We start from the raw sequence: 12,236 nt of genomic DNA, 5'->3' as shown, positions 1-12,236 counted from the left end.
AACTACTGCCACAGCATGGAATCGCACATTAAACCTGAGGCTCTGTTAGGGTTTAACGAGAACAGCGTTGAACATCCGGAGGAATGGTTAACCTAAATTCCACAGTTGGTGATATAAATGAAAACATTCCTGCTATTCTGATTCTGATTATCACAGCCTGAAGAGCTCTTTACACTGGCTAGTCAAGTCCGTAGCCAGGCTGGATTTTCAGGGGTGGTATATCCGGAGGGGTAAAAGGAGGAACATTCAATTAAGTTTTCCTATTGCTACCTCGAATGAAAGAAAGAATTCAATATCAATAGGGTAATATGGGGAATACCCACCCTAAGAATTCGATTTGGAAGAATATAGAAGTTGCAATTATGATGAATAATATGTAAACCTCAGTTAGGTAATTTATTATCTATTAATAGTGACTTTACATAACAACTACTTTACTTATTTTTAATATAAAAGGGCATCCGTTAAAACATTGTACATGTCGTCTCGCCCTGATGACAAGGGAGCCGCTGTGCACGTTAAAGATCCCTCGACAGTTGGAAATCGAAAAAGAGCAGGCTAATGCCGCTGTCCTAGAAAAATTTCCCTCATTGCACCCTGCATGGCGTTGCCCGTCTTCATTAGCCCACATGGTGCAGAAAAGTAGGACGTAAAACTCCATTCATTTCATTTCATTTTTTCGCCCTGGTGATAATCAGAGGGTGTCATTGAACAAAGACTTAACTGGATTTGGAAGGGATGAAATATTCAACTAAGATGTCCTGGAGCCTCGAACTGTTACTATCACTTTACTTATTTTGAATATGAAAGGGTGTCTCGATGCGGTGTTCAGTAAACTCGTTTACATGTCAACTCGTCAACAGTTAACTCGTCTACAACCTCTAGTTACATTGTATTCAAGCTACAGACCCTGATCAAATTGTTGAAGTCTGAGTTCAATTCTCAGTTGTGTCCCTTTGTCAGTAAGAAGAAAATCTTCTTTAAGTTTCACCCTGATAGGACCCCTGTTTTTAATGAAAATTGCAGACTAGTGTCTCCGTACATCAACTCTTAAAACAGATGGGGATATCAAATCAAAAGAGAATAGAACAGAATTAGATTCTGCATACATTTAGTATGCTTGTGACGGTTTGAGTATAAAGTTGATAAGGGAACGTGGACAAATGATAATATATATTTCCCGTGCGTGCTCCCGCATTCAGCAGCTTTAATCCCCTGCTTTTAAATTTCCTATTTAAGAAAGAGAAAGATCTGAGCCTCTCTTGACCCTTGGATGCTTCACCTATTAGAAACTTCACTGTCCGAACCCTCTCGCTTATCCTGTCCCTTCGGTTCTTAAATTGTTGTATAGATAATCCTAATCCGGTAGCAAGGTAGTGCTGGTAGCCTACTTCCTCTGCAACCGCACATCCATGTTTACCAGGTGTGGACGCCTAACACACTTGAGCAATCCTCCAACAATACAGTAGATGTTGCAAAAATGAACCAACTAACCTTTCTCAAATGTGGTTGCATCAACTCAGATTCGCACATGGATTGTAAATTTGTTTCCCTTTCGATTTACTTCTGGAATATCTCCGTCGCAATCTGATGACGCTTTAATACTCATTAGGAGTAAAATTTTCCTCGAAATATGTCCCAATTTTGACAGGTATAAAAAACTTGTAAAGAACACAGATAGTTTCAAAGTGCAGACAATAAGTTGTTGGTATTGTAATCAAAGCTTAAAGTGATACAGTACTCTAATCTGTACACTTAAGGTCTTAAGTTCTGTTATTCAGAGATATTACATTCTAGGTGTTCAGTTGATAAGGTTTTTTTTTACGCTAATCATATTTTTCGGAAGGTTGAACAAAAATCTATAATGGGCGGAAGTGACATTTTAAGTTGAATTTAAGTCAAATCTTAAGTGAAATCGGTATCAACTTTTTTGGCTGTAGAAATTCCTTTTCCTTCATTAACTGACGAATTCGGCAGCTTAGAGATGGGAAAGCTGTATCAGTTGGTTGTATAAATTCGACGACTATATCACTTAAACGATTGTTCAGATTTTATTTTGTCTATGGGAATCCTTCTTACGTGGATTATCAGGATTCGATAACAATTATCAACCTTACTATTAGCATGATATTGTTTAAATAACAATCAATTACAATGTACCATAGATGGATTCAAAATTGGTGTGAGAACTTTTTGATAGAGTATCTTTTACATTTGAGCCTCTGACGTTTGTGGTTCCGTAAAAAATGAAATGAATGGAGTTTTACATCCTACTTTTCTGCACCATGTGGGCTAATAAAGACAGACAATGCCATGAAGGGTGCAATGACGGAAATTTTTCCAGGATAGCGATAGTACCCTGGTCTTTTTTGATTTCCAACTGTCGATGGATCTTTGACATGCACAGCCTGTAACACGCGGGGCCTGGGTTTATCGTCCCATCTGAACGACATGTCAGTCCCTCTTACCTACATCACTGACGGGGAAACCGTAAGGTCTCGACCTACGCCGGATTTAAACCGTGAACCTTTAGTGTGGTTCCGTCACAAACACCATGCAAGTCTGGTTATGGAATTACACGATCCACAGACGTATGATTGGAAACAATGCTTTCATTAAGGGAAATGATCTAGTCGTTTCACATAGATATATCCATTGGTGTCCCTTCTCTGGTTTACCTAATGCACGGAAAAGTAAATTTCTGAGTTTTTCAACTCCCGGTTGGGATGACAACGGTAAATGACAATTATTGTAATATTTGACAAATTTAATGAGTAATAACAAAAAATCGACATAAACCATAAAGTAACAAAATCAAAATTTATTGAATGGTGGAAATCTACAGGTTAAAAATTACACTGATCGTAAACAGGATCCTAAGATTTCTTAAGTGACCTTTACCAGTTGCATGTTTGCCAATAAAAATAGCGGTCGTTAGTTTCGAACGCAACTCTTATGTCACTGAGTTGCGAGTTGACTTCGAAACTCATGACCACTTTCATTATTCACAGTAATACGCAACTGGTACTTATTATCGTGTGAAGTCAACTTCAGTGACAAATGGTTCACACTGTTCACAATTTCTAGGGCTGTATATATTTTAAGACTGATAATTTTCCAAGAATCTGATGTATTTAATGCTGTATCGTTTTGAAGGAGTTAAAAACAACAGAACTAAACAATGTCTCATACAGGACTAGAGTGAGGGCAGTAGAGACGCCAGACTCCATAGACTGGTGGTACAAATGGGGAGACAACTGTCAGGGCTAAATTCAAAATGCGCAAATCTATGTTACAAGAAAATTCTTAAATCGTATAAAAAAAACATAAATTTGTTAAATATAGCGTGGGTACAATTGTGTGTGCAAGCCAGTTTTGTAGGGGGCCAAATGCCTCCCTACCCCTACTAATCCAGGTTGTAATCTGTTCTGTAGATAGCACAACATTACAAAAGTACAGCACACTCTGGAGAATAGCCCGGAGTGAAATGATGTCTGGTGGACAACTCTCTGAAATATGATCCAGAAATATACGATGTCTGGTATTTCTATAAGTTTTGTTTTAAACATACTTGAATATAACTCAGGGGTTTCTCTAAGCTTATATAACATTAAGAGTGAACCATTGTCTGGAATAGTCTCCATCATAGAAACACTTAACACACAGTTTAATGGTGTAATCATAGTCATAATTTCAGCTTTTACACTTTATACAAATAAATTACACTAAGCTAACACCACATCAGCTGATAGCAGGTGCCTTTTCACGATATTTTTTAAACCTTTTCCATTCTCCAGTCGAATAGTTCATTTGAAAGTATGTATCGGCGATCATAATTTTTTTATTTCCGTCGGCTTGTTGTATTGTTTCATCATCTTCTGATAGTTTGATACTCAGTACACTGCCTTGTTGGGGGCAGGGATTCTCTGAAACATAGAAGAACGGTCATTGAATAGAGAAGTTTTTACCTTTACTGATTATAAATTAAACAAAACTCTACAGTTTACTTATGCTGTATTTGTTACCTCTGGGAAATACGACTTTCAAGATGATATACAGCTTTTAGTTACTTCGTCACATTCCAGTGCAGTTACGGTGATATGAATACATTGAACAAGGTGTCAGATATATCATGACTGCCTTCGGCTCCTCATTTAATTTGACACCTTGCTCAATGTATTTAGCAATGGGTCCATCGTTCATTGCACAATTATACAGATACTTCAAACACGACCTTACCTCTGGAGCCAGCCATAAAGCCTAATATCAAAGCTTTCTCTGGTCTCGACACTTTATTAGAATCACGAAACATTTCTTGAGCTTCTATCATTTGCTCTCTCTATAATAAATATATTAATACATATAAGACATCTACAATAAGTAACAAACACAATGAAAGTCGGTGTCCTGCTTTGCTGTATCTGATCGGGATGGATAATGATAGAGTGAAAATGAGAGGACATTTTGTCAGGACAGAAACACAAGTTTACTCAATTTCCTGCTGCTGAGTCATTATGGTTTCCCTAATAAGTCTTAGAATGGTCTTACCGTTAAGGATAAAGCTTTTTTAATCTGGCCACCGGCAGGAACAGGTTGTGGCTGTGTTGGGGGAGCCATCGTACCAGGTTGACCTATGACCTGTTGTTGCTGTGGTAACGTCTGTTGTGGATATTGTTGTATTGGAGCAGGTGGTTGGACTATGATTGGTTGAGAAGAGTTCACCACTCCAGGACTTGTTTGGGATAATGTATTCGGCGCTGGAGGAACTGTTGTTTGGGTTCGAATCTGAGACTGACCAAGTTGTTGCTGAAGCTGCTGTTGCAGATTCTGTCTGGCCGTCTGCTGAACACTAGAGGACAAGGGAGCTGGAAATCAAAAACAATCTCATCAATATCAATCAAGTCAGGTCTACTGGACTGGGCAATAATTGGTCAATGGATTCGGTAATACCAATATATCATCGAAATCCAAAATGTCTATGCTTTTGCATACCCTATACAAAAATATATAGTCTTTTTTCCCGTTTTTTTCTTTGCCACACACCACTCTGATTCTCTCATCTTTGCAAGTGACTACATTACATATTGCTTGAGCTATATATTGGGAGAGAACTAGGAGTTCTATCAAGTATCTCTAAGTCAATATTTATACATTTTGGGAACTCCAACCTATCCTTGCCTATAACCTAATCAAATAAATGAATAATAAATGTCCATGATCTAGATTATGAATCAATGAGAAAGATTCATATACTAACCAATATTCCCTGTTAGTGTGATACCAGTAGGAGAAGGATTAGCTAATCTGCTGGTTGCCGTGGGTACATAAGCTGGAGTCGTAGATGATAAAGGATTTGGTGTAGAGCTCACAACAGCTGTTGGCATTTTCTGAAAATAAGTCACATCAGAAGTTTAAAATAATCATCAAAAATATACAATATATGCACACTATATTTGCGTATATAGTATACAAAAATCACTCATATTGGTCGAATTAGTGCAGAGATAATATGGACCAATTAGATTACTAAAAGTTCATAAAATACAAGCCTTATCAGTTACAAATATTCTGTTAAATTCCAATCCAAATCAAGAGAAAGATGACCACAACAATATTGACTTACAGGCGTTGCCGGTGCCATTAATCCTGCAGCATAATCTGGAGTAGCAGACACAGTTGTAGTTGCTGTGGTAACAGCCAGTCCTGCAGCAATGGCTGCCTCTTTTTCTTTCCGTTGTTGTTCCATGGCTTCCACTTCTGGAAAGAAAATAAGTAATATTCATGGGAAATTGTTTACCATTTAGTCTACTTAAGAATTAAACTACCCCTTAAAAGGTTTTAAAAAGGGAGGTTATTCAGCAATTGTTGGTGCAAAACACTACATTACAAAAAATAAAATTCTTTTAAGTTTAACACTATTTAGTTAGCCTTGAGAATAATCTGTGCTCTGTGGCACAAGCTGAAATTTTACTGTAGAATACATAACATACAATGGGGCAGTAACTTCTCATCCATGACAAGATGGTGTGATGTAAAATCATTATATATAAGATAAAAATAATTGTTACCTGCTTGTTTCTTTCTACGTTTAGCTTCTTTAGCACCTATAGGTTGTTCACCTATATCTAAGAACTACAATGAATAACAGAGTAATGAATTAAGAAATGAACACTTTTTCCATATCTCATAAAGCTTATATTAAGTTGAGTAACACCAGGCAAAGTGCAATGGAGACAATTATTTAAGTATGGAAGCAATAGCGTACAGAACATTAGAAGTCATATTTATCTACAAGTTACACTTTTCAGATGCGAATAACATAACTGCATATAAATCAGGGACTATTTAACAAAAAAACCTCTTTTGATCTCCAATCAACCACTACTGGTAAATACAACCAAATCAATACCCCTTATTCAGATAATAAATTACCTTACCTTAATTCCTCCTTCTTTCTTTCCAGAGCCTGACCTAGCTGGTAAAGGCATGTGTCCTATAGGTGAACTATTCAGCCTAGCTAGACCAGAGCTTGGTGTTCTATAGCCTGATGGTAGAGGAGTTCTACTTGGTAATCCCTTTAATGGGGCTAAAAATAGATCAATATCATATCAAGGGATGTTTTTTCAAGATTGCTGCATAATGGAAGCACTCCCTCACTTTTATAACAAGTACCAAATAGTATGAATTTTTCAATTTTGCCTTTTAAAACCACCTTTTGTCTCATGTTAACTTTGATTGTATTTACAGTCATGTCTCCTCTATCTTCATTCTCTTTTGGCTATTGAAGACAGGAAACAAGATCTGTCATACATAGGTCAATTTGTTATAAAAATTTAAGATAACAAAAACAACTTACTGGCATCATCCATCTTTTTAGCAAAACTTCTGATTTTAATGGGGACACTATTTGGCATATTATTTTTCCGATTATTGGCTACTTCATTTGCTGGAATATCAAATAAAAACAATACATAAGCTTGTATAAAACAACACAGAGTTCTCAAAATCTAAATCTCAATCACACAATGCAACTCTTTTTTATGAAAGATGACACACTGTACGAACATTAATAATCGATGCAAAAAAAAGCATAATGTTTATTCGATTGACCTGACTAAATGACAAACTTTTTGTAGAATGAATATAAAGAAGTATAATTATCTCATTAATATTAAAATATAAAGCAAACTTACATTTCTGAAGTAATTCACGTTTTAAGGTGGCTGATTTTGGTTTACGTTTGAGTGTAAAATGTTTAATAGGTTGAGAAGAATGGCCAGCTATTGAGTTTAAAGCTGATCTATTGACAAACTGACATTCTAGTGGTAACATTCTAACATCTATACATTTTTTCACTGTAATACGAATAACAATAATAACAAATTATATTTGCATTTGTATGTTCACGTCAATGGCAGCAAGGCCCTTGCATGTCTCCTCTTCTTACCTTCATCTAACATTGTTGAGATGGAGCTACACTGACTGTTTGTGTTGGTCAGACAAAATAATGTGAACTGTATGAAATTACAAATTTTCAAAACTTACTCATTTTCTTCAAGTCTGTAACAACATCAGCGAATGTATTACTGAATCCTTCCAGTTCACAATTGATGGTACCAGTTGATGGGTAGGTGCGTAACATCTCAGCCACCATACACACCCATGGATCACTGTCATTCTCAGCCATTGCCAGTATCTCTTCTAAATCTACCTTCCACTGAAAGGAAATGGTTCAGTAAGCCTTTAAATTAAAAACTTAGAGAGAATTTCCACCTTTTTTATAGCAAAAAATTCAGTTTTATAAAGAAAATACATAGATATAAATAGCATACTTTAGAAATAGGTCTATTTTCTTTACAACATTATTGCTATGTAGGCCTAATGAAATGTAGGATGACTCCTTTAAAAAAAAAAAACAAACAATTTGACAAATATAGAACAACGAATGAATCCACAAGTTACTAAACTCTTTGTTTTTTTTAATAATAGAAGCCTTGAAGCTTAGTATTGGAGAGGAATGGTCGGAAGGACAACATATTACATTCACCCCAAAAAATGAAAAGAAAAAAAGTGAAGTTGTAAGCTTATGCACTAAACTAAAGGATCAAAGTTTTTAAATCAAATATTTCTTGATTTCTATATTCAAAACAAAACTCTCCAGATTCCAAATCGAGAATGGGAAAGTCTTTATAGCGAAATTAATGTGTAGATCAAAAGTCATTTTGTAGATTTGAAAGAAAAGTGAAACGTAAACAAACCTGTTCGGTATTTCGCCGAGGCATATGGAGGAATGCCAGCAACAATTTGACTTTGACATGCGGCTGAAGTGTATGAAAACATTCCTGGATACTTTGCAGACGTTCTCGTGAAAGCTGTGAACATATTGTCCGGCCTGACCATAAATCATCGGTGGATCCTAATTTATTATGAAGCCACAGAGCAGTATCTCCCGCGGCCATATTGAAAAGAAACGGCAGCAAAGGAAACCATCATTTTCCATTGGTTGAAAATTGTCAATAATGGAGTTAGCCCCCTTTGATTATTTCGCAGTGGTTTTATAGACCACAACTAAATGCTTTTGTAGATTAGCAATATCATCCTATATAATACAGTACATCATAAATGAAATGAAGTTGCTGCTCCTTATTGGACTAAGTTAACCATTAAAGTAAATTTGAAATCGTTTTATTGTAGGCCAATGGCTCTGCGATGCAAAATTTTGCAAAAATTTTAAGATATGCGCTTTGCAAAGTTAAAGGAGGAATCAGAACATTTTGTTTTGTTATTCAATGTAGATTATAAACCTAACAACCTTCCATAGAGTAGATTTGGATAAAAAAAACTGTATTGAAATAGTTCATGTCAAAATTGGTCAACGAACCCACGCGTTACAATTTCACAATAGTTCATATAGTCCAAATCTTCTTTCGCCCTACAGTAACCAATTCAATAGATCCAATGCATAATAGGTCATAAAAGTTTTTAAAATTTTGCTAACACATGTTATTATAATACATAGTCTAAAGAATGAGTATTGCTTGTATCTAAAGGCCCCCGTCACACCAAAGCGATCACCAGTTGCGTATAAGAGTTGCATTCCACACTTATAACCGCTATTCGTGTTCGCGACCATACGCAACGGGTGATCGCTATGGTGTCCTGCCGGAAAATATGCTCACAGGTTTCACGAGAACGTCTGCAAAGCTTCCAGGAATGTGTTTCTATACAAGTCAAATTGTTGCTTGGATTCCTCCATATACCTTGCTTACGTTTCATTTTTATGGTGTAAGAGCACCCTTAAAAGAGTTCAATAAGCCTACGCATTTTTATAGATTCCCTTATTCTGTAAATACTTCAAAAGATGATTAAAATAGCACGGATTAGTTCAAAAAGCTTTTAACATTTTTCTGGGGCGTGGTCCTATTTTATTGATTATTCGAAAGATGTCAAAAAATATCAGGGTCACGGGCATTTATTTGAAGAAAATAGTGAGGTGGGACGGAATGGAAGAAATTCTATTGAAAGTTTACACAAAATATCTCTATCATAACATTTGAACTTACCCGTAAACCGTATTTAACTGTAGAATTGAGCTCAATTATACCAATAGTTTTTCGCGTTTAAAGTCTGACAAATTGACCAAAGCTTTTAGTCTACCATGTTCCAAACTTGGAAACGGTACGATTATTCACATCTCACTACATGATCATTAAATTATGTATCGTTGCTTAAAGAACATGCTAGTCGACTGGATCCTCTTGAGATTTTACTCTACTTTCGATAGTAAGGATGCGTTTCACAAAATATCTTACGATAAGAATTGATCGTATGTGTATAATATTACATTGAGAAATAACTATACTTACGACAAAATTGATCTTAAGATTTTTTGTGAAACACGGTTCGAGTTTATCAAGTTGGGAACATTCTGGCATGCTTACAATATTGCAAATTGATAAATGTGTATCTTTAACAAGTGGACAATTTTTTTCAAACAATTTTTCTTATTATGAAGTTAGCGCAATACTCTCTTTAAATTCAAATATTATACATATACAAACAGATATTCAACAGTGCTACAAATGTTATTTATTATATAGAAAATACAAATCAGTAAACGCTAATATCGTATTATATGCAAACGGATCCTTACAGTGCTTCAAATTTATACTATTAAATAGGGTAAATACAAATCGGTGAAGGCTTATATATCGTAATGTTATTGACTTATAGTTGTAGGTCTCTATGATTAAGTAACCATAATAGTTGCTTCTGAGGTTGAATATAACCTGTTTCCACTTCAAAACTTAATCCTGTTTATAATTTTATTAGAAATAAATTGATTTAGTTTACAATAATAGTTTTTTAATATTCATTCAGACCCATTGACATGTATAGTTCTAACTTGACTACGCCTGCAGTTCGGCGGTTTCAAAGAAAACAAATTGGTCAAATTGATCCATTGTCAATACTAGGTCATCTGCAACTGGCGCGGTTATTTTTTCTGAGACAGTTCAATTCAATGCCATAATGATTTTTTGCACTATAAGGTGCTGTAAGATGCATAACATTGATTTGGTCACAATGTATATGGAGATATGAGTGATTGCATTCGGGAATCCATGGCATATCGTAAAGCTGCAGAGCGCTAGCAAAACCTTCACGGTAGACCGTTTGGATAGATCGGTCACAAAGGGAAATTGATCACATGGTTACATGGTTATTTGGTCTCAAAGAGAATTGGTCACATGACATATTGGTCAAAGTATTTTAGTCATCAAGTAAATTGGCCATAAGATCAATCGGTCACAAGGTAAACTGGTTACAAGGTAAATTGGTCACAAGATAAATTGGTCACAAGATATTTATGCATAGTAATTACACTACATGGTTTCGTCAGTCTTCATAAGGCCATTCAGAAACAAAAAAGTAAATGACATGAATTTCAAAAACTAGCCAGTTCTGATTTCAAAACAGCACCCCTCAAGGACTAGACTAAACCATATAGTGATATTTTGTTTTGTAGGTCAACTTTTGTAAGAATAATATTAGATTCATAGAATTCAAATATTTATGTGCGTAGGTGGCTGGAAGAATATGCCCCTTGCTCGAGTTTGTTTTTTTAATAGTATTGTAGCTATGGGTCCTTTACCTATAGAACTTAAAACACGACTATTTATCGGATTGCTATACAACTGACCGGAAGTTGTGATGGATCAATCATTTTTTCCATCCTCACAATGTCAAGCTTTTATGAACTTCGTCTTATACCGTGACTACAATAGCCACTATTCTTGTATCATGGAATGAAGCGATTCGAATGGATTGTGCGCCGGCAGTAAACATTGTGGCTTCGCGTTCACGGACTTTCTGTCGGGACCTCTAATTGGCTGTATTCGCAAGCCTACAATGCAACCCCATAAAGAGAGATACCAGAGAGATGTCAAGGTATATATTATACGAAGTTCGTAATAGCTTGAATTTGTGGAGCTGTATTCTTTCGAGGTCAGACCTGGATCTCAAAATCCGAAAGCTAAATTACAAGGGCAATAATTTACATCAACCAACCCGCAGTTCAGTTAAGAACCCCTGAATGTTGGACAAATAGGGTGTGGCCTTTTGGAACAACATAAACCCAACTCGGTCACTCTACTTTATTAATGAAAAGAATAAAAACTGAATGGAAAGTAAATAAATTGGTGAAATTTTGTACAATGTTCTGTTATGATTAGGTAAATAACTAGTTATATGGCTGATCAAATACTTATAAAATTATTTCTATTCAGTTGAAATTGGATAACACTTGCGTCTGTTTACTTGAACTCTTGTTGATTCGACAGAATTAAGCGGCGTCGGTAAATTTGATTTTTTATGTAACGATGACGTCACTGATCAACTATAACAGTTACAAAACATCCAGATAAAAATGAATTTTTTCACTATGGAGGTGGTAATTTGGATATCGTAAATTTGGCCACAAGTTAAATTGGTCACAAAGTATATTTATGACAAGGAAAATTTGTCACAATTGATTTGGTCACAAGACGAATCGGGAACTAGGTTATTTGACCACCCGGAATATTTGAGACTGGAATAACTGATCAACGACAAGAGTTACAAAACATCAAGATAATATTTTCCATTTTTAAAACTACTAACCGCCTCCTGTACCTACACTAGCGACATCAGATTACAGTTATGCAGTGTCATATTGTAATATTGCAGCTCAAATTCAA

The 12,236-nt window shown here is 35.6% G+C and overlaps 1 protein-coding gene across 1 annotated transcript; it reads right to left on the bottom strand.

Annotated features, from left to right (window-relative positions):
- Positions 1 to 2,753: 2,753 nt before the first annotated feature.
- On the bottom strand, positions 2,754 to 8,459 carry LOTGIDRAFT_206245 (hypothetical protein; the record flags this gene model as incomplete). Its single annotated transcript, XM_009052830.1, has 11 exons — positions 2,754 to 3,926; positions 4,240 to 4,339; positions 4,549 to 4,865; positions 5,258 to 5,387; positions 5,624 to 5,757; positions 6,069 to 6,132; positions 6,438 to 6,586; positions 6,857 to 6,946; positions 7,194 to 7,355; positions 7,546 to 7,717; positions 8,259 to 8,459. The coding sequence occupies 11 exons, from the start codon at positions 8,457 to 8,459 to the stop codon at positions 3,742 to 3,744; spliced, it is 1,704 nt and encodes a 567-aa protein (XP_009051078.1). The 3' UTR covers positions 2,754 to 3,741.
- Positions 8,460 to 12,236: the final 3,777 nt, after the last annotated feature.

The sequence above is a fragment of the Lottia gigantea genome, assembly GCF_000327385.1.
Source record: "Lottia gigantea unplaced genomic scaffold LOTGIsca_19, whole genome shotgun sequence".
Classification (NCBI taxonomy): domain Eukaryota; kingdom Metazoa; phylum Mollusca; class Gastropoda; family Lottiidae; genus Lottia; species Lottia gigantea.
Note: the sequence above shows the minus strand (reverse complement) of the source record. Positions and strands in the feature narration are given on the sequence as shown.